At 38.8% G+C, this 24872-nt stretch overlaps 1 protein-coding gene across 1 annotated transcript; it reads right to left on the reverse strand.

The window, feature by feature from the left end:
* Positions 1–19642: 19642 nt before the first annotated feature.
* On the reverse strand, positions 19643–20867 carry LOC137824942 (filament-like plant protein 1). The gene is made up of 2 exons (XM_068630616.1): positions 20087–20867; positions 19643–19653 (listed from the first exon to the last, which is right to left on the reverse strand). Exons 1-2 carry the CDS (start codon positions 20865–20867, stop codon positions 19643–19645), a joined length of 792 nt encoding a protein of 263 aa, XP_068486717.1.
* Positions 20868–24872: the final 4005 nt, after the last annotated feature.

A 24872-nucleotide genomic window follows, 5' to 3' on the forward strand; every position in this document is an offset into this window, starting at 1 on the left:
GCTAGCATTACCTTTTTGACCTCTTTGGAGGAGATGAAAAGGCTTTTTTTAACACTATTTTTTTTTTCATTTTCTCTCTTCTCTTTCATTTTAACTTGGTCTTAATTAACCTCTTGGAGAGAGAGATTTTATTATGACCTTATGCCATTGGAAAGTAAAAGATATTTTATTAGTAAGGCCATCATGTAAAAAATTTCTATCAAATTGCCATGGCCTTCCTAATAGAATGTTGGTTGCTTCCATTGGCACAACATCACACAAGACCTCATCTTTATATTTTCCAATGGAGAAGGCTATGAGGACTTGTTTATTAACAATTATTTCTCCCTCTTCACTAAGCCATTGTAATTTGTAGTGCTTTGTATGAGAGATGGTGGTTAATCCAAGTTTATCCACCACTCTTGTACTTGCCACATTTGTGCAACTACCCTCATCTACAATTAGTGAACATAATTTGTTATTAATAAGACATCTTGTATGAAAAATATTTTCCCTTTGACTTTCATCAAAAGGTTTTTGAGTTTGCCCAAGCATGCGCCTTACTACTATCAAATCACATTCACAAGGTAACTCATAATCATCCTCACTTTGGCTTTTAGAAGAGGTTGGGGAGCTAGACCTTAAGGATTAAGAACTATGGTCATTCACTACAACCCCCCCTTTTACCATCATTGTTCTTTTGGATGGACAATTTGCAGCTATGTGCCTAAAACCTAAACATTTAAAACATTTTGTACTTTAGATTTTGGTGGTTGACTTAGGTGTAGAGGTGAAAGGTTTGTCTTTAAAAACTCTATGGTTAGAATTCATTTCTTTTGAAAAATAGGAAGGAAAAGTTTTTATAGAAATTTTGTTTTTTATCCTTCCATGAAGATTTGTAGAAGTCATCATTATGAGTATTTTCTTAAACTTGTTTTCTTCAAAAGTTGTGATTCCACCTTGATGGCTAGGTGAACCAATTTCTCTAAAGAAGAATACTCATATAATTCTACAATATCTTGAATTTCTCTCCTTTAACCACTCATAAACCTATCATGCATATTAATTTTGGTCAAAGTAGTTTCTAAGTCTTTGAAATATTCATCTACCGTCCTAGGTCCTTAATGAAGCCAATGGAGTTTCAACAAGAGTTCCTTCTTATAATGAGGAGGAACAAACCGCACGCATGCAAAACTTTAAATCATCCCAAGATACCACAAATGGCTTCTTGTTTAGGCCAATGCCCATTATATTTTGATGTCACCACTACATGGCATAATCTAAAAATTCTACGGAAGCTAACTTAACATTTTGGTCTTCTTGAACCTCATACACATTAAAGACTTTTTCTACTTTAACTTCCCATCCTAAATACGCATTTGAATCACTTTCCCCACTAAAGCTAAGTAATTTAATAAAAAGAAAAGAAGGCTTTGGTGGTGGGTGTTGATGACGCCTCTCTTCAAAGTTATGCACTCTCCAATCTTAGTTTTCTTCTTGAATCCCATAGTGTGTGTAGCTTCTAGTAGCTCTTCTTGGTTCCCATCTCCTTTCTCTAGTTTGTCTCTCTTGATCTTCTTCCAATCTTTTCAACCTTTCCACTAATTGCCTCATCTCTTATTCTTTTTGGGCTAAAGTCCTCTTGGTGTTCGCAAGCTTTCCCAAAGGATATGCCTTTTGAGGAGATTGTGACTTTGAAGATTCTTTTGAAGACAATTGAGCCATAATTTGCACAAAAAGGAAACAAACAATTAGTGAAAAATAACAATTTTATTCACTCACTCACTTGTACCACTTGGCTATTTAGTAAAGGAGAGAAGAATTGTAATGCACTCAAGAAAGATTTGCATTCTGAAAACAAGGTCTACACTTTGTAGTAAACACTTTAAGTGAAAGATGACAAAGCTCTTACACTTGCTCACCAAAGATCCCCACAACAAAACTTAAGAAAGATTTGAAAGACAAGCAAGAAAAGCTTAAAAGAAAGAAAGTTAAACCAAATGGGAAAAAGGATAATGACAAAACTTTAGAGAAGATAAACAAGAAAAACACTTAAAAAAAGACTCCAAGAAACTTACTTAAACTTTAATTATGAAGGTTTGAATGTCCTTAGAAATTGTGAAAGCAAGAAGGATTAAATTCCACAAGTATGAACACAAATTTCCATATACTTAGAATCCTCTTTAGTAATTTGCAAAGTGAAAGTTGAAATGTGAATGCTCTCAATTTCTTTTGTCTTTGTCTTTATGGATTCAAAAGTTCCATATCCCTTTTGCATGCATATTTTTTGTTGTCATTTCACTTTTCAATTTTCGAAAAAAGGTGTTGGGTTTGGATTCAAATCATATGAACACTTGCATTCTATGTTTGGAATTAAATCAACCACTACTCAAACAACTTCTAATTTTTTTTTGCTCTTTATAATTAAAATCAAAATAAGTAGAAAGGAAATAAGAGTCCTAGAACACTAAGAACATAAGACTCAAGCAAAAGGGGTAAGGAAAAAAGATTGACAAAAAAATAAATTCAAAAGCAGAATTTAAAGTGCTTAATGAATAAAAAGCAGAATTGTAAATCACAAGAGTTTAAAGGCGGAATTGAAATTTCTTGAAGATAAAAACAAGAATTTAAATGTGTTGAAAATGAAAGGCAAAAATCAACTCAAAAGCAATTAAGGAAAAAATAACCATGCTCTGAATACCAGATGATGTGATTTGATTTTAGGAATTGCACATTTTATTCGTTGCTCTTTGTTTATGTTTTTATTTTTTATTTTTAGCAATGTAAGATTAGAACCCAAAGAAGATCCCCACTGGACACGAACTTAAACAAGTAGTTAAGTAAGTGTAAAAGTTCACTTCCAAAGAGCAAAGAGAAAAACACAATTATATGGTGACAATGATGCAATGGTGCAGAATTAAAGAGAATAAGGCAAAAATAACCAACAATTTAAGAGTCAAACATGAAAGTATAAAGATGAATGGAATGGAGGGCGCAAAGAAAGATAAAAAGAGGAAGAAATGAAGAGAGCTTATAGAAGAAAGAAAAGTTAAAATGTGAAAACCTAAACCAAATGGAATATGATTAGACAATAGCAATGGAAAGGCAAAAAAAAAGATTACATAAAACAATTAAGGCTAAGAAAAAAATCTAGCACAAACAAATAGAACCTAAGAATGACTCTATAATAGATCACAATAACAACATTTTAGAGTAAAATGGCACTAAACAGTCCAAAATTTGTGAAAAATGTTTTAGAAAGAATCTATGAATGAAATTTTATGCAAGAACCTCAACATAAATTGTGATAAAACGCAAAAAAAATTCAGGTTAAACGGATGAGTAATCAGTGAGATACAAATCAAACAATTTGAAAAATAACAAAGCACTAGGTTTTCATAACTGACCCATTTTTCAGCATTGGCAGTGACGATTCAAAAATTTATTGCAAATTTTTAGAACAAATTTGAGGCTCAAATTTTAACCACAACAAAAATACACAATAAGGAAGGTTGGTAAAATTTTGGGATCAAAACACCGAAGGAATAAGGCTTAATAAATTCCAGATCGAGAGCAATCAACATTAGAAATTGTTTTTTTACAAGACAAAATGGAAATTTATATATTAAGTGTGCACCAATGAACAAATAACACTCAAAGAAAACAAAACTAAAAGGCTCAAAGGCTTATACTACTGTTTTATCACAAATAAAAATTCACAAACACTTGGTGTGCATTCTAAGAGGAATTCGAACAAACACATATGTATATGGCTAAAAACTTTAGATATATTACAATATTAAGGAAAAATGAGACGTGACTGTTGACATGCAAAAATTTCAAAACACAAAACAACATTTATTAGCGCGCTTTGACCAAATCAAACATGACTTGAAACCAAAGAACAACACAAACAAATCAAAACCTAAATAACAATGTATATTGGAGTGGGATTTTATGCAAAACACATATAAATGGTTTTGACAAAGTTTTCATAGATTAAAACAGACACAAAAATTGATTAAAATGTTTATGTGGAAGATTAAACGATAAAACAACACATAAACTTTAAAAAAAACATATTAAAATGAAGAAAAACACAAGAATAACTAAGGAAGAACAAGAACATTGAAGAACATGATGAATAAACGATGCAACTTGAAAATAAATGGTGAAAACTCAAACTAAACGGTGGAAACTCAAGAATAAATGGTGGAAAGTTAAGAACAATGAAAAACAACACAAAAATAACACAAGAACTCAACCATTTTTTTTCGAGTTTTAGGCTTATCAGAATCGTGAGTTCCTTGTGCTGATCCACATGATGCAATTGTGTTCTTGTGTTTTGGAGAAGATTGATGGCGACAATGGAAGTCTTTGAAGGTTGCACCAAAAATGGACATGGAGGAGATGAATAAGCATGTTATTTTAGGTGCAAGGGCCAAGGAAGAGGTTAGGCCAACTTCATTGAGTTTTCACTATGCTTGAGAGTATCCAGTAAAGAGAGAATTGGAAAGAGTGTGCTGAAAATTCAGAAACACATTTCATTTCATCCAAGTCTTATTTATAGGCTTAAGAGTCTCTAAATTGTGCCTCTTGGATGTTTTCATCTTAGATAAGTTAAACCTAACTATGGTAAAGGTAAAGCCAAGTCATGATCATGCATGCTCTTTAAGGTTGTTGACCAATAAGTTTTGATGAATCCAATCTGTCTTAAAAAATTGAAGTTCTGTGTGTGTGTTTGGTTAGGTAGATTTTGTTGTATAACTTTGCATTATATTCTAATCCAAGTAACTTGAAAAGTAATCTCCTTAAAATGTTTTGTTTTTTAAATTTTTGTATTTTTTAATCAGTTGATTCATGTATTAATCATTTGAAATCACTTGTGTTCAAGTATGCTGACTATAGTAAGTATTTTTAACATATTGATTTATTGTATCAACCAGTTGAAAATACTTGAGGTTTTTTTTAAAGGATTTAAAAATTATTTGTTTTATATTTTTTCTTTTCTATTAAGTGAAATCAATAAGTTATTTCAATAAAACAACCAGTTTTAAAAACTGTTGATTTCATATGTTAAAAGAAAACAATTAGTTATTTCAAAAATCAATTAAATGTTTTTTTGCATAATTATGTTATATTAACCAATCTGATTTTAATTGATAATCTATTTTGATTAAATTATCAAAAAAAAAATTGCAATCATTGTTACCTTATATAAGAATGAAATCTAATCATTTAAAAGAAAATTTTTCAAAAGAGAGAAAAATAGATAGTTTAAAAATCATTCTTGGAGATTGAGTTTGCTTCTTGGATCATTTTTGTTCTATAAAGAAGGTTTCTGGATTTAAATTTCTATCGTGCTTCATTTGTAACAATCCATGTGTATTCAAACTTTATACTTTCATTGTATTTTGTTATAAATAGATTCATACAGGGTTTCTGAATTCTGATGTGTGGTTAAGAGTGATGTTTGTTCTTGTATTGTTCAAGATCAACACTTTTGATTGTTTTTATAAATCTTTTGTATTTGGTTTAGTGAATTTTCAGTGATTTGCTGAGTACTGAATGCAACTCTTGGTGTAAGAGAGAACTAGTATAAATCTCATGTGTAATCTCTCTCTATCACTTTGATATATGTTTTATTTGTTGCTTTACAGTGTTTTGAATTTAAATCAATAGGTTGAATTCTCATAACAACTAGTTTATATTTTGAATAAGTGTTTATTGCTCGTTTTTATAATCAGTCGAAAGGATAAACCAATTAGTTGATTTTATTAAGTTTTCAATCTAACTCCAGTATTTGTGAAAATCTTTTTAAAACAATTCACCCCTTCTTGTTTGAGGCCACCCATTATAACAAAGGTGCTCTGGAAACCTTTGCTTAATTGTTAAGTGAATGTTTCTAAAGTGCCTTTGAATTATTTTTAACCTGTTCTAAAAATTGGCTCAGAAATACAAAGTCAAAAGAAAGATTATTCTATTATTTATAAATTTATACAAGCTAATGTAGAGATTTCTTCTATATATGAGGTTGCTCTTCTGCTCTTAGTTGAGTGCATGGTGGCTTGGAAGTGAAGATGGTCGTCCATCAAGATTTGCATATCAAGGAACAATGGAAAGAACAATTTGGAGAAGAAAAGGAACTAAAAAAAGGAAAAACTCTAGAAATAAATAAATGTTTTAAATTTGTCTTCTTGTTTTTTATTTGATTGCATGAACATTATAGGACATTTCTTTTATACCTTTTTTTGGTTGTGAGGGTTTTTGATGTGATTCCAATAGCCATATAGAGAAAGGTTCTTGACCTTCTTAGGAATCACCTTGAGTTGGACATTATAGAGGCACTTTTCTTAGAGTTGGATCATTGTTCTAAGACAAGAACTCACCAAAAACTAGTACCAAATCCCAAACTCATTTGGATGAACCAATTTTAGTCAAATTGAACCGAACAAAAGAGTAAGAAAAGCAAAGGAACAAGATGAATGGACAGAATTATAAAACTGCCGAACCAAAATACTCATAAAAACAGCAAGAACACCAAACCAAACTCAAGAACACAAGCTAACAAAAACAAATGAAAGAGGAGAAAGGAAGGAGAGAAGAAATGCTCATGAAGATGGAAGGAGGATGGATGATCTCGCCACTAGAAGTGTGGAAAGCTCCTAGATGAGAGTGATGCCGCCACTTGAGGACTCCATTGATCCATCAAGATAAGACTAGAGAAGAAGGCTCCAAAAGCTCTCCAAAGGTCACTCAAAATTTGAGTAGAGTTTTCTTAGATTAATTCCAATCTGAATTTTACAAAGGAAGCACCTCTATTTATAGCCTAAGGTGCTGAAAAATAGGTGGGAAATTTCAAATAAACTCATTTGAAATTCCCACCAAAAACAAGTCACATGGGAGGTGTGACCTTTTTCTATTATGACACCTCCCAAAAACTACACCTACACCACTCTCCTAAGTCACATGGACAATGTGACTTTATTTTACATTTTCACACACCTTTATTTAATAACCACACCTCCTAAAACTATACAAGAGTATTTCAAAGCTTGGCCTTGCCCCTCATGGGATGGACTTGGGCTCTTTGGGCTTTGGCCTTCTTGGGCTTGGGCTTGGGCTTTGGGCTTGGGCCTCATCTTTATTTTATGTCTTCTTTTAATTTTGAGAAGACTAGAAGGAAGAACTTCAAATGTGAGGGTGGATGTCCTCTTCCTCCATTAATAAAAGCCTCCTTTATTTGATTCTCATCAGTTTTCTTCCTCTTTGTGTGATTGTAAATAAACTTTATTTTGAAATTATTTGATGTGTTGTTTAGGTTGGTATTTGATCCTGGAGGAAGATCTCCAAGCACATTGATAATAAGATATTTGTCTTTCACAGGATCCAAATCTCAATTTAGATAGATTTTGTTTTTTTTTTTTTTGGATTATAGATTTGAGTTCCTTTTAAAACTTATGTTTGTATGTTTATTTGAAGGTGATAAAGATCTAAATTCGAGGTTGAATTTTCTTAATAATGAGGGTACGATGGAATCATGGATTGGACCTTCTTAAGGAACATGAAATAGGCTATGAGCTATAATAGAACTTTTGTAGTTTTAAGCAACTATTGGTTTTAGGCCTCAATTAGGCTTTCTAATTTTTTATTTTTTGATTTGTTTGTCTTGGGCCTCTATTCAGCCTTGTATGTATTTTTTTTTTTAATTAGAGACTTTCTAGACTATAGTTTTTAAGAGGCTTGTTGGTTAAGACTTAGTAGTGTTTGGGCCCAAGAGTACAAGGTGTTGAAGATGGTTGCTGCCCCTTCAAGATTGTGTTTGATGAAGACTTATATGTAATGTTTGATGAAGACTTGTATGTACTTTTCATGTATTTTTTGCTTTGCTTTAAGTATGTCTTAGTTAGTGCTTAGAGGTTGTCTAAGAGTGGGCTTTTTGCTGAGTAACTCACCTCATAACCACTGGCCATGTGTTAAGAACAAGCATAAGTTTTCTTAAACTGTTTTTCATATATTTTACACAAAAACACGTTTACTGCATAAAAATAAATCTGTTCTTTTCTAAATAAACAGATTCATTTTTTCACTGATGCCTTGGCTAAAGTCTTGTAAAAATTAGTTTTTGTGCATCAGGTATTTTGACTAAGTCTTCTTCTTTTCAAAACGACTGAGTTTTAAATAGTTAAACTTTCTCTGTTTTCGTTTTGAAAAATAAATCTGTTCATCTGTAAATGAATAGATTCTTTTTGCCTCTAGTGCCATGTCAAGCTTAAACGTTTTTCAATTTTATCTCAGCACCAGAATGGTTGACTAAGTCTCCTCACTTAACAGATTCTCTAACTACTTTTGAAAATAAATCAGTTTATTTTATTTTCAATCTGTTCATTTTATAACAGCTTTAACTGTTTTTCAAAATTCTGTTATAAGCTGGCTTTCTATAAAATGCAAACTTGTTTTCTGAGTTTAAAAACGATTAAAACAGTTCATACATTTGCAAAAACAAGTTTTGACAACAGAGAGTTAAGTGTTTTCAAGGATTAGCATTTGTTCTTCAAAGATTTCAAAAATCGCAAAGTGTTTGTTCTTGGTTTGGTTCCAAAAGCTTGGTGTGAGGTGCAGCTACTGTTCTAGCAATCTTGCCTACTGGTTTAAGGCAGATCTGTGTATCCTCAATCAGGTGTAGTCGTTTCACATCTCTTTCTTGTAATAGTTTGGTTTAACACTCTTCTTGATAGGTGTTCTTGAAGAGTGGGTGTGTGTATGCTGAAATAGGTTTTTTTCAGCAAGAGTACCTAAGTTCTTGTAGGTTTCAAGAACAGTGGGAATTGTACTTGGTTGTACTGTGTGTTAGTGATTTCCACCTGTTGTTGGTGAAGACTGGATGTAGCTCAGGTTGAGTGAACCAGTATAATTGCTTGTGTTCATTCTCTCTCTCTCTGCAATTTCGTTTCTGCATAATTGATAAAACAGCAAAGAAATAAATCTGTTCAATTGAAAATAAATCTGTTCTTTCTGGGCACTGTGCATACTGTTCTTGATTTCTGAAAAAGTTGTTTTAATCTGATAAGAACATATAAAATCTGCTAAAAGCCATTGGAACAGATTGACTGTGATAGGCTGCTCAAGAAACTGTCAATGCTATTAATTGATCCTTAAAGAATTGCTTAAAGTTGAAGCTTGCTGTTCTGTAATTCATTGTTCTTAATTTCTGGAAAATTGCTTGACATCAAGAAGAGCACTCATAGTCTGTTAAAAGCCATTGGAACAGGTTGTTTGCAAAGGTCACTCAATTAACTAGCATGCTATCAATTGAATCTTAATCACTTGCTTGAAATTAAAGCTTGTTGTTTTGTGTCTCATTGTTTTCCAAAACTGATATCTGTGTGTGTGCATCTGGAAACTCTCACTGCATAATCTTGTGATTAACCTTGCTGAATTAAAAGCGTTTCAAACAAAAACAGTGCTGAAATAAATCTGTTCATTTTCACATAAATCGATTTATTTTCTGTAAAACTGTGTTAAACACTGTTTCTGCGAGAAAGTTTTAAAGGGTCAATTCACCCCCCCCCCCCCCCCCTCTTGAACTTTGGCACTATTAAACCCAACAATTGGTATCAAGAGCTAGGACTTGTATTTTAATCAAGTTTGTTTGTAATAATGTCTGAGTTCAATGTGCTTTTTGCTGAAGGTTCTGCTGTTAATAGACCACCTATGTTTAATGGAATGAATTATGCATTTTGGAAAGTTAGAATGAGAATTTTTATGGAATCCATTGATGCATTAATTTGGGAAGCTGTGGTCAATGGACCTTATGTGCCAATGCAGGTTGTCAAGGATGAACAAGTGGAAAAGCCAAGATCAGAATGGAATGAGACCGAAAGGAGGAAGGCTCAACATGATCTTGTGGCCAAGAACATCATAACCTCTGCATTGACAATGGATGAGTTCTTCAGGATATCTCAATGTAAGTCAGCTAAGGAGATGTGGGAAGTCTTAGAAGTGACTCATGAGGGTACTGAAGATGTGAAAAGGTCAAGGAAACATGCACTCATCCAAGAATATGAGCTGTTCAGAATGCAACCCGAGGAGAGCATTGCTGATGTGCAGAAGAGATTCACCCACATTGTGAATCACCTCACTGGCTTGGGAAAAGAATTTGACAGAGAGGAGCTCAACATAAAGATATTGAAGTGCCTCGACAGAAGCTGGCAACCAAAGGTGACAGCTATCTCTGAAAGCCGTGATCTGTCAAAATTGGGAACTGCTGCACTATTTGGAAAGCTGATGGAGCATGAGCTAGAGCTTAAAAGACTTAAAGAGCAGGAAACAACAGAGAGAAAACCCAAAGGGCTTGCACTGAAAGCAACTGAATTGGATGAGATCAAGGAAGAAAAAGAAGATGCTGAAGATGATGACACCATCAGCCTTCTTACAAAAAGATTCAGCAAATTCCTGAGGAAGAAAAGCAAAAATAGGAACCAGCAGAAAAGAAGGTATCCTAAACCCAATGATTTAAATTCCTCTAAATATACTTGCTTTGGATGTGGCAAAACAGGGCATATCAAAACAGATTGTCCAGACAATCAAACTAAGGACAAATCTGCCAGCAAAAAATTTGAAAGGAACAAAGGAAGAAGACCCTACATCTCATGGGAGGAAAATGAAGTATCCTCAACTAGCAGCTCTTCAACAGAAGATGAGGAGAACAATCTGTGTTTCATGATGAAGGATGAGGAGTCAAGCTCTGAATCAGTAAGTAATTTTTCTGCTGATTCTGATAACTATGATGATTTGCTTGCTGCCTTCAAGGAAACACATGATGAAGCCAATAGGCTAGCTGTAATATGCAATAAGCTGCAAAAGGTAAATAATGTGCTTGCACCTAAAGTAAAAACACTTGAGGAAGAATTGCTTAAGGCCAAAACAGATTTGGTAAGCCTTGAACTGACTTGCTTGCATGCCTCTATTAAAAACTGTGAAAACTGCAAAAGATTGGAAAAACAAGTGGAATATTTGCTGAAAACCCTTTCCAATTTCACCAAGGGAAGAGAAAACCTTGAGTCTCTCCTTGGATCACAGAATGCTGTTTTCAATAAGAATGGACTTGGTTATACCCCTGGAAATACAACCAATGTTAAAAAGCTTTCAAGTTTTTTTGTTCCAGCAAAATCAGTTTTTTCAGCTTTTAACAGTGGCAAAAAGGCATCTCATGTAACCTGTTTTTACTGCATGAAATCTGGTCATACATCTAGGTCTTGCATTGCTAGAAAGCATCTTGTTCCTAAGAACTTAGCTAAATGGCTGCCAAAGAGAAGGTGTTAATCTGTGCTGGACCCTATACTGAAAAGGGTACCATTTGTATATTTTTTATTCTGTTTTGCAGATTGGAAGCAAGAAAAACCAGTGGTACTTGGACAGTGGCTGTTCCAAGCATATGACTGGAGATCTTACAAAGTTCACCAGCTTAAAGCTCAAAGCAGAAGGACATGTGACCTATGGTGATAATAACCGAGGGAGGATTTTGGGCAGAGGAACTGTTGGAACAGGGAATTCAACAACCATTGAGAATGTGTTGTATGTAGAAGGACTCAAGCATAGTCTTCTCAGCATAAGTCAGCTTTGTGACAAAGGATACAAAGTGAATTTTGAGTCAAGTGGCTGCACAATCTCAAGTAATTCATCTAGTAAGGCACTGTTTACTGGTAAGAGAGTGAATAACATTTACTTGTTGAATATCATGGAAACTAACTCTTCAAATGAGTGCTTGCTGTCCAGAAGTGATGAGTCTTGGTTGTGGCACAGGAGGTTAGCTCACATACACACAAATCACTTGAATAAATTGAAATCTAAAGATTTAGTTTCTGGTTTACCTAACATTAAATTTCAGGATAACAGGCTTTGTGATGCTTGTGTGAAAGGTAAACAAATCAAATCCTCTTTCAAGCTAAAGGATATTGTCTCTACAAAAAATCCATTGGATGTGTTACATATGGACTTATTTGGTCCATCTAGAGTTGCTAGCTTGGCTGGAAATTTGTATGCTTTAGTTGTTGTGGATGATTACTCTAGATTTACATGGACTTTATTTCTTGCACATAAACATGATGCTTATTCTGCTTTTAAGAGATTTGCAAAAATTCTGCAAAATGAAAATGGTTGCTGCATTAAATCAATTCGAAGTGATCATGGGGGAGAGTTTCAAAATGCTAAGTTTGAGAGGTTCTGTGAGAAGCATGGGATAGCTCATACCTTTTCAGCCCCTAGGACACCCCAACAAAATGGTGTAGTTGAAAGGAAAAATAGATCACTAGAGGAACTTGCTAGAACTATGTTAAATGAATCTAAGCTTCCTAAGTATTTTTGGGCTGATGCTGTTTATACTGCAGGTTATGTCTTAAATAGGACCTTAATAAGACCAATTCTTAAGAAAACCCCATATGAATTGTATAAGGGCAGAAAACCTAGTGTAAGCCACCTTAGAGTATTTGGGTGTAAATGTTTTGTATTGAATAATGGCAAAGAAAATCTTGGTAAGTTTGATGCTAAATCTGATGAAGGTGTGCACATTGGTTATGCTTTGAATGGTCATGCATATAGAGTCTTCAATAAAAGGTTGCTCATAGTAGAAGAATCAATGCATGTTGTTTTTGATGAAACTGATCATAGTATATCTAAAACTACTGATGAACCTGACAGTAATGAATTTAAATCTGTTTTAAATAAAAATGAATTGATTCATTTTGATACTGCTGATACACATGCTATACAAGAATCTACTGCAGCTGCAGGTTTGCCAAAAGAGTGGAAAACCCCAAGAGACTTAACCCTTGATAATGTCATTGGGAACATTGAGAAAGGAGTGTCAACTAGAAAATCCTTGAACAATTTCTGTGAAGCAATGGCCTTTGTATCTCAAGTTGAACCCAAAAATTTGAAGGAAGCTCTCAAGGACAGCAACTGGATTTGAGCTATGCAAGAGGAACTGAATCAGTTTGCTCTTAATAAGGTCTGGACTCTTGTTCCTAGAATACCTGAGATGAATGTGATTGGAACAAAATGGGTATTTAGAAACAAGATGGATGAGTATGGAGTGATCACCAGAAACAAGGCTAGGCTTGTAGCTAAAGGGTACAATCAAGAAGAAGGAATAGACTATGATGAGACATATGCACCAGTGGCTCGGTTAGAAGCTGTTAGACTGCTGCTTGCCTTTTCATGCATCAAAGGGTTCAAGCTATTTCAAATGGACGTGAAGAGTGCCTTTCTAAATGGTTATATAAATGAAGAGGTATTTGTCTCACAACCACCAGGTTTTGAAGACCATCAACATCCAGAATATGTGTTCAAACTCCAAAAGGCTCTCTATGGACTCAAGCAAGCTCCTAGGCAATGGTATGATAGGCTAAGTGATTTTCTAACCTCACAAGGCTATGACAGAGGCACATCAGATAAGACCTTGTTCATTAAGAAGAAAGGAGATGACTCAATTCTAGTCCAAGTATATGTGGATGACATCATTTTTGGATCAAACAATGGAGAATTGTGTGAAGCTTTCGTGAAAGTCATGAAGAGTGAGTTTGAAATGTCAATGATGGGTGAGTTGAACTATTTTCTAGGCTTGCAGGTCAAACAACTCAAGGATGGCATTTTCTTAAGTCAAGCTAAGTATTGCAAGGATCTGCTGAAGAAATTTGAAATGGACAAGTGTAAACCAATCAGCACACCCTTCTCAACAAGCTGTCATTTGGATCATGATGAAGCTGGAATTTCTGTTGATGAAAACCAAATACAGAGGACTCATAGGATAACTGCTGTATCTTACTGCCAGCAGGCCAGATATAATGTTTGCAGTGTGCATGTGTGCAAGGTTTCAATCTGCTCCTAAAGAATCACACTACAATGCTGTCAAAAGGATTTTGAAGTATTTGCAAGGAACTAAAGAAGTTGGCTTGTGGTATCCAGGTAATATTTCATTAAGCTTAACTGGATATTCTGATTCAGATTTTGCAGGTTGCAAAATTGATAGGAAGAGCACAAGTGGAACCTGTCATTTGCTTGGATCAAGCTTGATCTCATGGCAATGCAAAAAGCAAGCTTGTGTAGCTCTTTCCACTGCTGAAGCAGAATACATTGCAGCAGGGAGTTGTTGTGCTCAAACTATATGGCTAAGACAACAATTGAATGATTTTGGTATCTTACTTAACCATATACCTCTGCTGTGTGATAATACAAGTGCAATCAACTTAACCAAAAATCCTGTCATGCATTCAAGAACCAAACACATTGAAATAAGGCATCATTTTCTAAGGGAACACATATCTAATGGAACATGTGATATTAAGTTCATTGGTACTGATTTACAACTTGCTGATTTGTTCACAAAACCATTAGCCAAAGATAGGTTTAATTTTCTGCTTAATGAATTGGGTATTATAAATGTCAATTGTACCTAGCAGTGAAAAATTAAATTTGTTTATTCGCAATTGAATGTGTTTATTTTCTGCACTGATATGAATTGATGACTAGGAAAGAGAAATTCTGATCTTTGACTGCTTGACTGACTTAGTGGGCATTAACCTCTGTACCTTTGACGGTTTTGGTCATGGTTATGTAACCGATTTGATGGTTTGGGTGCTCAATAAGAATTTGAGTGTATGCATCGTGACCCTAAATATTTGGTGCATATTTTCAAAGATTCTCTGCATATCCACTCATAACTGCCATATCAATCCATTTATTCTGCTATAAATCTGTGTGAATACTTGCTACCCACATTGGCCATTCTCTTTCTATTCTCACCATTTGAAATCAAGAAAAGATTTCAGGTTCAAACATGGCTTCGTCTTCAAGACAAAAACAGAAAAGCAAGGGAAAGCAAACCACTTCTCAAGGTGTGTTAGAAGGATGGTTCGCTGGAAATGAAGAAGGCATCAATGCCTACATTCATGAAACAAGCAGGAAGCAGATCAACATACCCAAGGTGCTGGATTTCAACTGGCTGAAATCTGAAAAATTGGTAGAAAGAAGGGCTGTGTTGAAGCACCAGAAACTGAAAAAGATGCTGGAATTAACGGGTAATGTTTATCCTGACTTGGTTAAGGTGTTTTATACTAACCTCACATTGGATGGGAAGAATGTTGTCTCTTATGTGAAAGGAATTAAGATGAAGATCACAAGTGAGGTGTGGAACTCTGTGGCTGGAATAAAATATGCTGGACTGAAAGTAGGGAAGGGAAATACCAGTGGAATTTCAGAATTCAACAAGCTGCAATATTATAAGAGTTGCATGAGGAATCCTACAGAGAATATAAACAGGTTCCATGCAGGGCATTTGAACCTCACTCTACGTCTAGTTGCATACATCATAGCATGGCAACTGATTCCAAGAGGGACAAACCATGCTGTCTTACATGAAGAGGATCTCATTCTCCTATATTGCATCATGAACCAGATTAAGGTAAACTGGGTGTTCATTGTCAATGAACACATGCTCAAGTCAAAAAGGTTGGCTGATTACAGATTTCCCTATGCTATTCTTGTTTCCAAATTAATTGATTACTTTGGTGTTGATGTTACAAATGAGAGAAATGATCCTATCAAAGCTGTAAGTGAGATTGATACTTCAACTCTCACCAAAATGGGTTTTCACAAAATTGAAAACAAGTGGGTGGTTCTCAAGGAGAAGGACACTCAAGCAGAACATGAGGATGAGGATGAAGCTATTCCTATGGATGATGACTCACCTGCTGCCCAATCTGAACATGAGGAAGTTGCTGCAAATGCCATAGTTGCCTATCAAAGTCCAGAATACCGTGGAGAACCAATGTCTATGTTTGAGAGGCAAGTGTTGTACCGTCTTGATGTCATGTCTGCAGAACAAAGGGCACACTTTGAGACTACTCATGCAAGGTTCCAACACCTTGATAATCAGATTGAAGGAGTTCAGGCACAACTTGCAGAGCTTTACTACAAGGATCAGTAGTTTTCGGCTTTTAATGCTTTCTTTATCAGTTTTCAAGTTTCTGTAATGCTGAACAATTTGGTTTTCTGTTTCTGAACTATTATGATTATGGTTTCTGCTTTATATCCCTTTATTCCCTATGCTTATATGTTGTTTGATGAATCCAAAGGGGGAGAAAAATAGCTCACCATGCTAAGTGAAGCTAGCTGTAACAGGGAGTTAATTCTGCACCTTAAAACCATGTCTTATGCTATGCAATACTGCTGTTTTTTTTTTCTGGTTTAAAATCTGGTGCAGTGCAGGTGCAATTTTGGTTTAAAATCTGGTGCAAGTACTTAAAGCAACAAAGCTATGAGGTTAGCTATGGGGATTTGTCTCCATCAAACAGGGGGAGATTGTTGAAGATGGTTGCTGCCCTTTCAAGATTGTGTTTGATGAAGACTTATATGTAATGTTTGATGAAGACTTGTATGTACTTTTCATGTATTTTTTGCTTTGCTTTAAGTATGTCTTAGTTAGTGCTTAGAGGTTGTCTAAGAGTGGGCTTTTTGCCGAGTAACTCACCTCATAACCACTGGCCATGTGTTAAGAACAAGCATAAGTTTTCTTAAACTGTTTTTCATATGTTTTACACAAAAACACGTTTACTGCATAAAAATAAATTTGTTCTTTTCTAAATAAACAGATTCATTTTTTCACTGATGCCTTGGCTAAAGTCTTGTAAAAATTAGTTTTTGTGCATCAGGTATTTTGACTAAGTCTTCTTCTTTTCAAAACGACTGAGTTTTAAATAGTTAAACTTTCTCTGTTTTCGTTTTGAAAAATAAATCTGTTCATCTGTAAATGAATAGATTCTTTTTGCCTCTGGTGCCATGTCAAGCTTAAACGTTTTTCAATTTTATCTCAGCACCAGAATGGTTGACTAAGTCTCCTCACTTAACAGATTCTCTAACTGCTTTTGAAAATAAATCAGTTTATTTTATTTTCAATCTGTTCATTTTATAACAGCTTTAACTGTTTTTCAAAATTCTGTTATAAGCTGGCTTTCTATAAAATGCAAACTTGTTTTCAAAAGTCTCCTTTGAAGTGGTGCATGTGCCCAGAGAGCAGAATGCCAGAGCAGACTTGCTAGCTAAGCTCGCCAGTTCGGGCAAGGGGGGTAGGCAGAGGACGGTGATCCAAGAAACTCTGAAGACGCCTAGAGCATTTGTGGCAGACCACATGGTCCTTTAAATAAGCAAGTCGACGGAGAAAGCGGTGAGGAGTCACAGGTCTTTGACTCAGGAAACCTTAAGGTCGTCGAGAATAAGAGCATGTCGGGGGGAGAGGGTGAACATGACGCATGTCTGCGCTATGCATGAGCCAGACACATGGATAACACAATACCAGCGATGCCTGGCAGATGGCCTTCTCCCGCTGGATCCGACGGAGGCTAGGAAGATAAAGAAGAACTCCAGCAAGTTCACAATGATTGATGGCGAGTTGTATAGGTTTGGGTTCACACACCCACTCCTGGAATGTGTGCACGGAGAGAAATGTACAAGAATTATGGCTGAGCTCCATGAAGGGATATGCGGAAGTCACGTCGGGGGTCGAGCTCTGGCCGCAAGAACCCTCCGTGCAGGGTACTACTGGCCAACAATGAGGGAGGACTGCAAGAAGTATGCACAGTGTTGCAAGCAATGTCAGCAGCACGCCGATTGGCACAAAGCGCCGCCGGAAGAGTTAAAGTCGATTTACAGCCCTTGGCCGTTTCATACGTGGGGAATCGACATCCTGGGACCTTTCCCATTGGCGATCAGGCAGATGAAGTCCTTGGTGGTGGCAATTGAATATTTCACCAAGTGGATCGAAGCAGAACCAGTAGCCCAAATCACCGCACACAAGATCGAGAGCTTTGTGTGGAAGAACATCGTGTGCCGGTTTGGTGTGCCTAAGCGCCTGGTGTCAGACAACGGGACTCAGTTTGCAAGTCATCTGTTGAAGAAGCTGTGCGAAGAGGTGGGAATCCAACAAGTATTTGCATCCGTCGAGCACCCTCAGACAAATGACCAAGTAGAGTCTGCCAATCGGGTGTTGCTAAGAGGCTTGAAGAGGAGGCTGGAGAAAGCCAAGGGATTGTGGGCTGAGAAGGTACCCCGCATAGTTTGGGCATACCACACAACCGAGCAGTCGGGAACCCATGAGACCCCGTTTAGCTTGGTCTATGGATGCGACGCAATGATTCCAGTGGAAATCCAGGAGAGCTCGCCGAGATTCCAGAACTTTGTAGCGGAAGACTCGAATGAGGAAAGAAGGTTGAATCTGGATTTGCTGGATGAGGTCAGGGAGGAGGCGAGAGTAAAAGTCGAGGCAGTGAAAAGGAGGATTGAACGAAGGTATAACTCGAAGGTGATGCCGAGGCAGTTTAAAGAAGGCGACCTGGTGATGAGGAAGGCCCACCAGTACGAGATGGAAAACAAGTTGTCGCCTAAGTGGACGGGACCGTTCAGAATAACCGAGGCGCTCGGGAAGGGCGCCTACCGCTTAGAAACATTGGAAGGAGGGGAGATTTCTCGCACTTGGAACGCCACGCACCTCAAGTTATATTACAGTTGAAGCTTTGTAAGTAAAAACAAACACGAAGTGATTTGCAAGCTTTCTGTTAAAACAGTTTGAAGGGGGCACTCTTTTTTCCCTAAGGAAGGTTTTTAATGAGGCCACCCAATAAAGAAGAGTTTTCAAAGTTTAAAGTGTCTAAGATTGCATGCTTGATTGTTTCGAAAGTTTTAGAAAAAGACCTTGTCACTCGTATGTGATTTAAGGCAAGTTTGAAGATATGTCGCATGCTTTCTAAAAGTTTTAAAGTCCCCATCCCTTTTCGGCGATTGGCGGCATCAGTTAAAGTTAAAAGTCCTCATCGTCTTTCGGCGATCGGAGGCACCAACAACGTTTAAAAGACCTCAACGCCCTCGCGCGTCCTGAGGCGAGAAAGAGATTAAAGTCCTCCTCGACTTTGTGCGAGTGCAGGCGAGAACAAGTTAAAAGTCCTCAGTGCATCCAGGGAAGAGGAGATGTAATCCCTGGGCAAAGTAGAGGCACCAGATAAAGACCTTCTCGCCGTCGAGCGAGTTCAGGCAAGATAAAGACCTTCTCGCCGTCGAGTGAGTTCAGGCAAGATAAAGACCTTCTCACCGTCGAGCGAGTTCAGACAAGATAAAGACCTTCTCGCCGTCGAGCAAGTTCAGGCAAGATAAAATCCTTCTCGTCTCGAACGAGTTCAGGTACGGTGTGGAGGGTGGAAGAAGTTTAAAGGATGGCTAAGGTAGGTTCAAAGAGAACGCCTAGCTATCCGGCTTATTGTTCTGAAACTCAGGGAGGTAGAGAAGGATTCGAAAGGCGCCTCTACCCCCAGATGAGGGAACAATAGCCAAGTTATGAAGGCAAAATGAGGCTTACATCGCCGGGGACCTATGGCGATCAGAAGAAGTTCAGGCGATGGCCAGAGTAAGGGCCCATTTCGATGGAGCAGATCAGGTGAACTATATCTTAAACTATCAGTTGGATTGAAACTTGCTGTTTAGTAAGTAGTTTCACGCTGAAGTTCTTTGCCTTAAGTTCACAAGTTATTAAAATGCCATCATTTGAAAGTTGATAGTTTGCTCGAGTTTGAAGCAGTAAGTAAACGATTGAGCCCGCAGAATCGCTAAGTTAATTTGTTTAAGCGGTTTCTACAAGGAAAAGCAAAGTAAACAGAGAGACCATATGCGGAAGCGGGAAAATTTATAATAAAGGTGGTATCAGTTCGAATGCATAAGAAGAAAAGAAAAAGTTATTACAGGTAAAGTTTGTACAAAAGGGAACAAGCATTGGGTCCCAGGGAATAAGTGATGGAGGGAGACGACTAATCTTCAGAAGGCACGATCTTCCCATCCACCCCTTCATTACATATCGACACCATGGAGAGGTCGAGCTCGGGATACTGGCAGGCGACTTGCTCTAGGGCGGAGTCGAATCCAGCGGCAAGGACTTGGGCGGAGCTCAGTTCAAGCTCTTCGTTTTGTTGTTTGAGCCCCTCGGTTTGCTGCTTCAGCTCGTCAGCTTGTTTCTTCAGTTCTTCAGTTTCCCCACGAGCTTGAGCAAGGTCGTCAGCAACCTTCTTGCCTTCGCCCCGCGCCTGGGCCAGCTCTGCAGCAATCTTCTCGTTTTCCTCTCGAGCCTTGGCGAGCTCGTCCACGGCGTCGTCCCTCTCCCTCTCGACCTTTCCAAGGAGAACCTCCCGATCAGCCGATCTCTTCTCTAGGTTCTCCACATTGGCTGCATCCGCTTTCATCGATGCCTCCAAGTTGGCCACCTTAAACCTGTAAAGAACCAGCTTGCTCTCCAGCTCGATTTTCTCTTGAGCTAGGAGGTGCAGTTTCTGGCGCAGATCGGAGGCCTCCTTGCGCGCAACCCTCAACTCGGCACTCATGGCGTCCTCCACCCTTGAGTGATCGATCTCTGCCATCATCAGGTTGCAAGACAGCTTTTCCGCCTCAATCCTTATCAGGCGATTCTCCTCCTGGAGCGTGGAGATCTCGTCCTGAATCTTTTTGTTGGAGCTCTTCACAGCTTTTGTTATGATCGAGGGAAGGTCCTCTGCCATCATCTTTAGCTTGGCTGTGAAAGGCCCCCAGACTTCTTTGACCAAGGGGGAATGGTTTGCAACTGCTGTTGGTGGAGGTGCCGAAGGAGCCTGGTGCTGACTCTCACCACCACCCTCTTGAATTGGTTGAGCAAGGGGGGCTTCCTGGCATGGTGGTGAAGTGGGGGACTCGGTTATAAGTATCGGTGAGTTGTGAGCGCCTTCATCCCCACCGGGTGCAGCTTCAGCGATTGAGGCGGTTGAAGGAGGACCCTCTCCAGCAGATACGAACGGCGTGGAGGAACTAGGAGGGTTCTCCATGAAGTTGAGCTCGTTGCCTTCAACCGCAGGGAGCGCGACCGCCAAGGGTGTTGCTTGGACTGGCGGTGTTGGAGCTGGGGGAGAGGACGGTGTTGGAGCTGGGGGAGAGGGTGGTGTTGGTGTTGGGTGAGCGGGTGGTGAAGAAGGCGCCACCCTTTTCCTTTTGGTAACGAGGCCGTCCTCAGTCGCCTCATCATCCTCATCCTCGTCTTCTTGAACCACTTGAGGAGTTTTCCTCTTTGGTTTCCTTAAGATGAGCTTTTTTCGTTGAGGGGCGGGCAGTGCCTCTGGAGGAGCTGGGCCTTGAGGAGGCGATCTACCCTGGGCAGCGGCGATCTCCACCACCGAGTTGGGCACGATTTGGGAACCCGTCTTCAACTTGTGAGTTCAGGCGAGCGCCCTCAGTTCAGCTAATTTGCCTTTGCCCAACATGAGGTCTGCACAGGGTAAAAATATACAAGTAAACACAAAAGCAAAAGCAAAATATACGAGTATGTGTGCGAATGATGCAAACAAATGGTGCGTGAATTAAAAACCAAGTCCAGTGCGCAACGAGCAGGACGCCCGATGGTAGATAACAGAGATGCGCAATCAGTCCCAACACAAGACGAAAACCTAAATGTCGAGGTAAGTGCTAACCTATGTGAGCTTCGAGTTGGTCCTCGAGGAACTCGAAGGAGATTATTGCAGAGGTGGGAAAGTTTATGTTGGCGGCTGCTACTTTCTTCCAGAAGAGGCATAGATCTTTGTCTAGCTCGCCCATGTTGTCGGGACTTCTGGGCCTCCTGAAGCTCTCTTTGGCGTCTTTGTTCCCCTTGTGCACCCAGTACAAGGGGAAGCCGTCGAGCAGGGAAGGATCTTGGTCGTTGGCGCACACCTTCACAAATTTTCCTTTCCAATCTTTGTAAGATTGCTGGAAGATGGAGAGGATTGACCTCCCAGCGATCCCGTTCAGGCTAATCCAGAGGCGGTCTCTTGGATTCTTAGCTTCAAAGAGGAAGAGGAAAACGTCCACCGAAGCTGGCAGTCCCAGGTGTGCGCACATAATCTGGAACGCCCTTACGAACGCCCAGCTGTTGGGGTGAAGCTGGGCGGGGGCGATGTCGAGCTCAGTTAGCAATTCCCTCTCGAAGCGAGTGAAGGGAAGTCGGAGCTTCACCTTCTTGAAGAACGTTGCGTAGAGAAAGCAGAACAACTCGCCGTTGCTCGCTTTGTCGTCAGCACAGATTGGTTCATCCGGGTCGCAGGGCAGCACGGCCATTTTGCTGTCATGCTCCTTATGGAATGAAAGATCAGATTGGTCCCCTTTCCTTAGTCGGTGCACGCCCAACGTTGAGTTTATGGAAGAGGTTTCTTTCAACAGAGCAGAGGTGGCCCACGGATAAAGCTTCTTGTAGTCTCGTGTGGCGACGGAGGCTCCTCCGGCGACTGGTGGAGTTGCCTGAGTGAGATTAGGGTGAGAGGTTGCAGGCCTCTCAGCCTGGGAAGAAGGAGCACCGGATGCTCGTGGTAAGTTATGCGCTTGGGATGGAGGGTTTCTTGATGAAGGAGGAGGATTCGCGGTGGCATTCGTACGAGCCATCGCGGGAACTGCAAAGGAAAAAGGAAAAAGGATGAACAAAGGTTGCAGAGATCGACTCGATTGTGGACGAAGAATGGAGAACGAACGAACGGGAGTTCGTTGTGATGAATGTAATGGAAGACGAAGCCCTAATTTACGAGAAGGAAGAAGAAGAGGAAACAACCCACAGCGTATGCACCAGACAGATAATGGATGATGCGAATCGGTTAAAATGCAGCAAGTATCAACAGAAGAAGTAAAAGAGGTACCTTTCGATGATCAGATGAGTGTTGAAGGGAGTTGGAGATTGAGGGAGCTGAGAAGCGTTGTGGGTTTGCAGAGAAAACTCAAAACGTTTTGAGAAAGCAGAGAGATGATGAAACAGTAGAAATGAAAGGGTTTAAGGGTTTTTCAAACGTTTTTGGGAGCGCAAACGACAGCTGAAGATGACCGTTGATGAAGCCACGTGTCGAGTGATTGGAAAAAGGGGTTTGGTGGAGCGTCAGAAAAGCAGAGGGTACGAACGTTTGGAATTCCGTGCCAGCGCCACGTAGATCGGCAGTGACGTAACCTCTTAGTCTTTTCGATGGACAAATCTTCGCTTAAGACTGGGGGGCTTGTGTACCGCCCAGGTAGTCGGAATTGATGACGTGGCCGCAAGCAATAGTATAGGCGTGTTGAACGGGACACCTGGCTGGTAGAAGGGAAGGACGTCGGGAGGCTCGTGTGATCGCCAGTCGTTAAGTTGGCGCGCCCCGATCTCTAGCATATCCAAAACGGCGATCACCAAGTTTGTGTTGTAGTCGCCAGATGCAAACCCAGGCGACAACGCGACCGGAGATCGCCGAGAGGATGACATCGCCGAAGGATCAGGAAAGCTTGTTCCAGGCTTTCGAAGCAAAGGATGAAGTTGTCAGATGGTCATTTCCTAGCTGGCCAGAGGTTGAGGTCGGAGAACAGCTTGCCCGAGCATTCACAGGGAAGTAAGTAAAGTAGAGTATAATGGCGGCCGGCGGGACCACAGGGAATGTGTGTATGAAGACACCCGTACTCGCCACGCAGAAGAGATCACGCTCCAAGGCAGTTATGCGCTGAGTTGCTTCCTGCATAAGTAACTTAGCCGAAAGCCTGAAGAGTAAGAGGTGACGCTCAAGTCAAGGATGCTCCAGATGGTGACACGTGTACAACTGGATGCGAGCCATGTGTCCAGATGTGTAACTGTTAGGAGAGAGAAAATGCACAGGTATATAAGGAATACTAACGAACTTCTGAGGTACGCGCGTTTTAGAATACTTCTTTTACGTTCGCGAGAACTAGAGTACACTGAGAGAGAATATTGCACGGTTCCTGAATTCTTAGTTTTCTCTTAGTATTTTGGTGGTTCAGTCGCTGACTTGGGCGTCGAAGCGTGATCGGCCGCAGCGGCGCCGTTCTGTCTTTTGCAGGTTCTTGAGGTGAATCAAGGCGAAGGACGGAAGCTAGCACGGTGCAAAGTCGATCTAGATTTGACGAGGCGAGGCTCCAGCGTTCTGGTCAACAAGCAGGATCATGAGCCAAATTTTAAAATAGGTTAAAAATAAATCAAAGGAACTTTAGAAACCTTCACCTAACATTTAAGCAAAGATTTCTAGAGAACTTTAAGTAGCATGCACGATCATGAGGCAAAATTTAGAGACTCCTAAGCCTAATCAAGAGACTCCTATCTTGTAGAATTAAGTCTTGGATGAAAAGAAATGTGTTTCTCCATAGACTTCGGTACAACCTTCATCAACCTTCAAAGACTTTTGTTACCTCCATAAATCTCCTCCAAAACACAAGAACACAATTGCATCAAGTATTCCCTTGGCAAGTTAGGAATTTTTTCAATGAAAAGTTAGAATCGTGATTTAAAGGAGAAGAGTTCAAAGTTTTGCAGTCCCCTTTTAAGGGTTTTTTGTCAATCATAATTGTAGGAGGGTTATGAGAAACTCTTCCTCTTTCTTATTTTTTTAAACATTTATTTTTCTTCTTTTTCATTTCTTACTTTCTCCTCTTTTTCTCTATTTTCTTCCTCTTCTTTTTTCTCTCTCTCTTTCTCTTATTTCTTTCACCTCCTTTTTTCTTTTTTAACTTTTCTCTTGTTTTGCTTTCTACAATGTCTCTAGCTTTTGTAATGCTTTCTTTTCTACATCTTTCAAGTATTTACAATAATCCTTGAGGTTTTGATCAGTAATTGGACTTGGATTTCAATTAGGGTGTTAATAAGTTTCATATCCATATCCTTCACATTTTTTGAAGCATCCAAAAGTACTTCTTTTGATCCTTGAGATTGATTTTTTTATATACTTGTGTTTCTTTCTATGATAATAAATTTTGTTGGGTAACTTTATTATACTTGAAACAATTGTATTAATGTAAGTATTCTACCAATGTCAAACTTATAGCTACAATAAAAGTTAGAAAAT

Source organism: Phaseolus vulgaris, chromosome 8 (genome assembly GCF_000499845.2).
Source record: "Phaseolus vulgaris cultivar G19833 chromosome 8, P. vulgaris v2.0, whole genome shotgun sequence".
NCBI lineage: Eukaryota > Viridiplantae > Streptophyta > Magnoliopsida > Fabales > Fabaceae > Phaseolus > Phaseolus vulgaris.

Excerpts from the sequence above, each read along its gene's own strand:
- LOC137824942 (XM_068630616.1), bottom strand. The coding sequence starts at position 20,867 with ATGGAGAACCCTCCTAGTTCCTCCACGCCGTTCGTATCTGCTGGAGAG.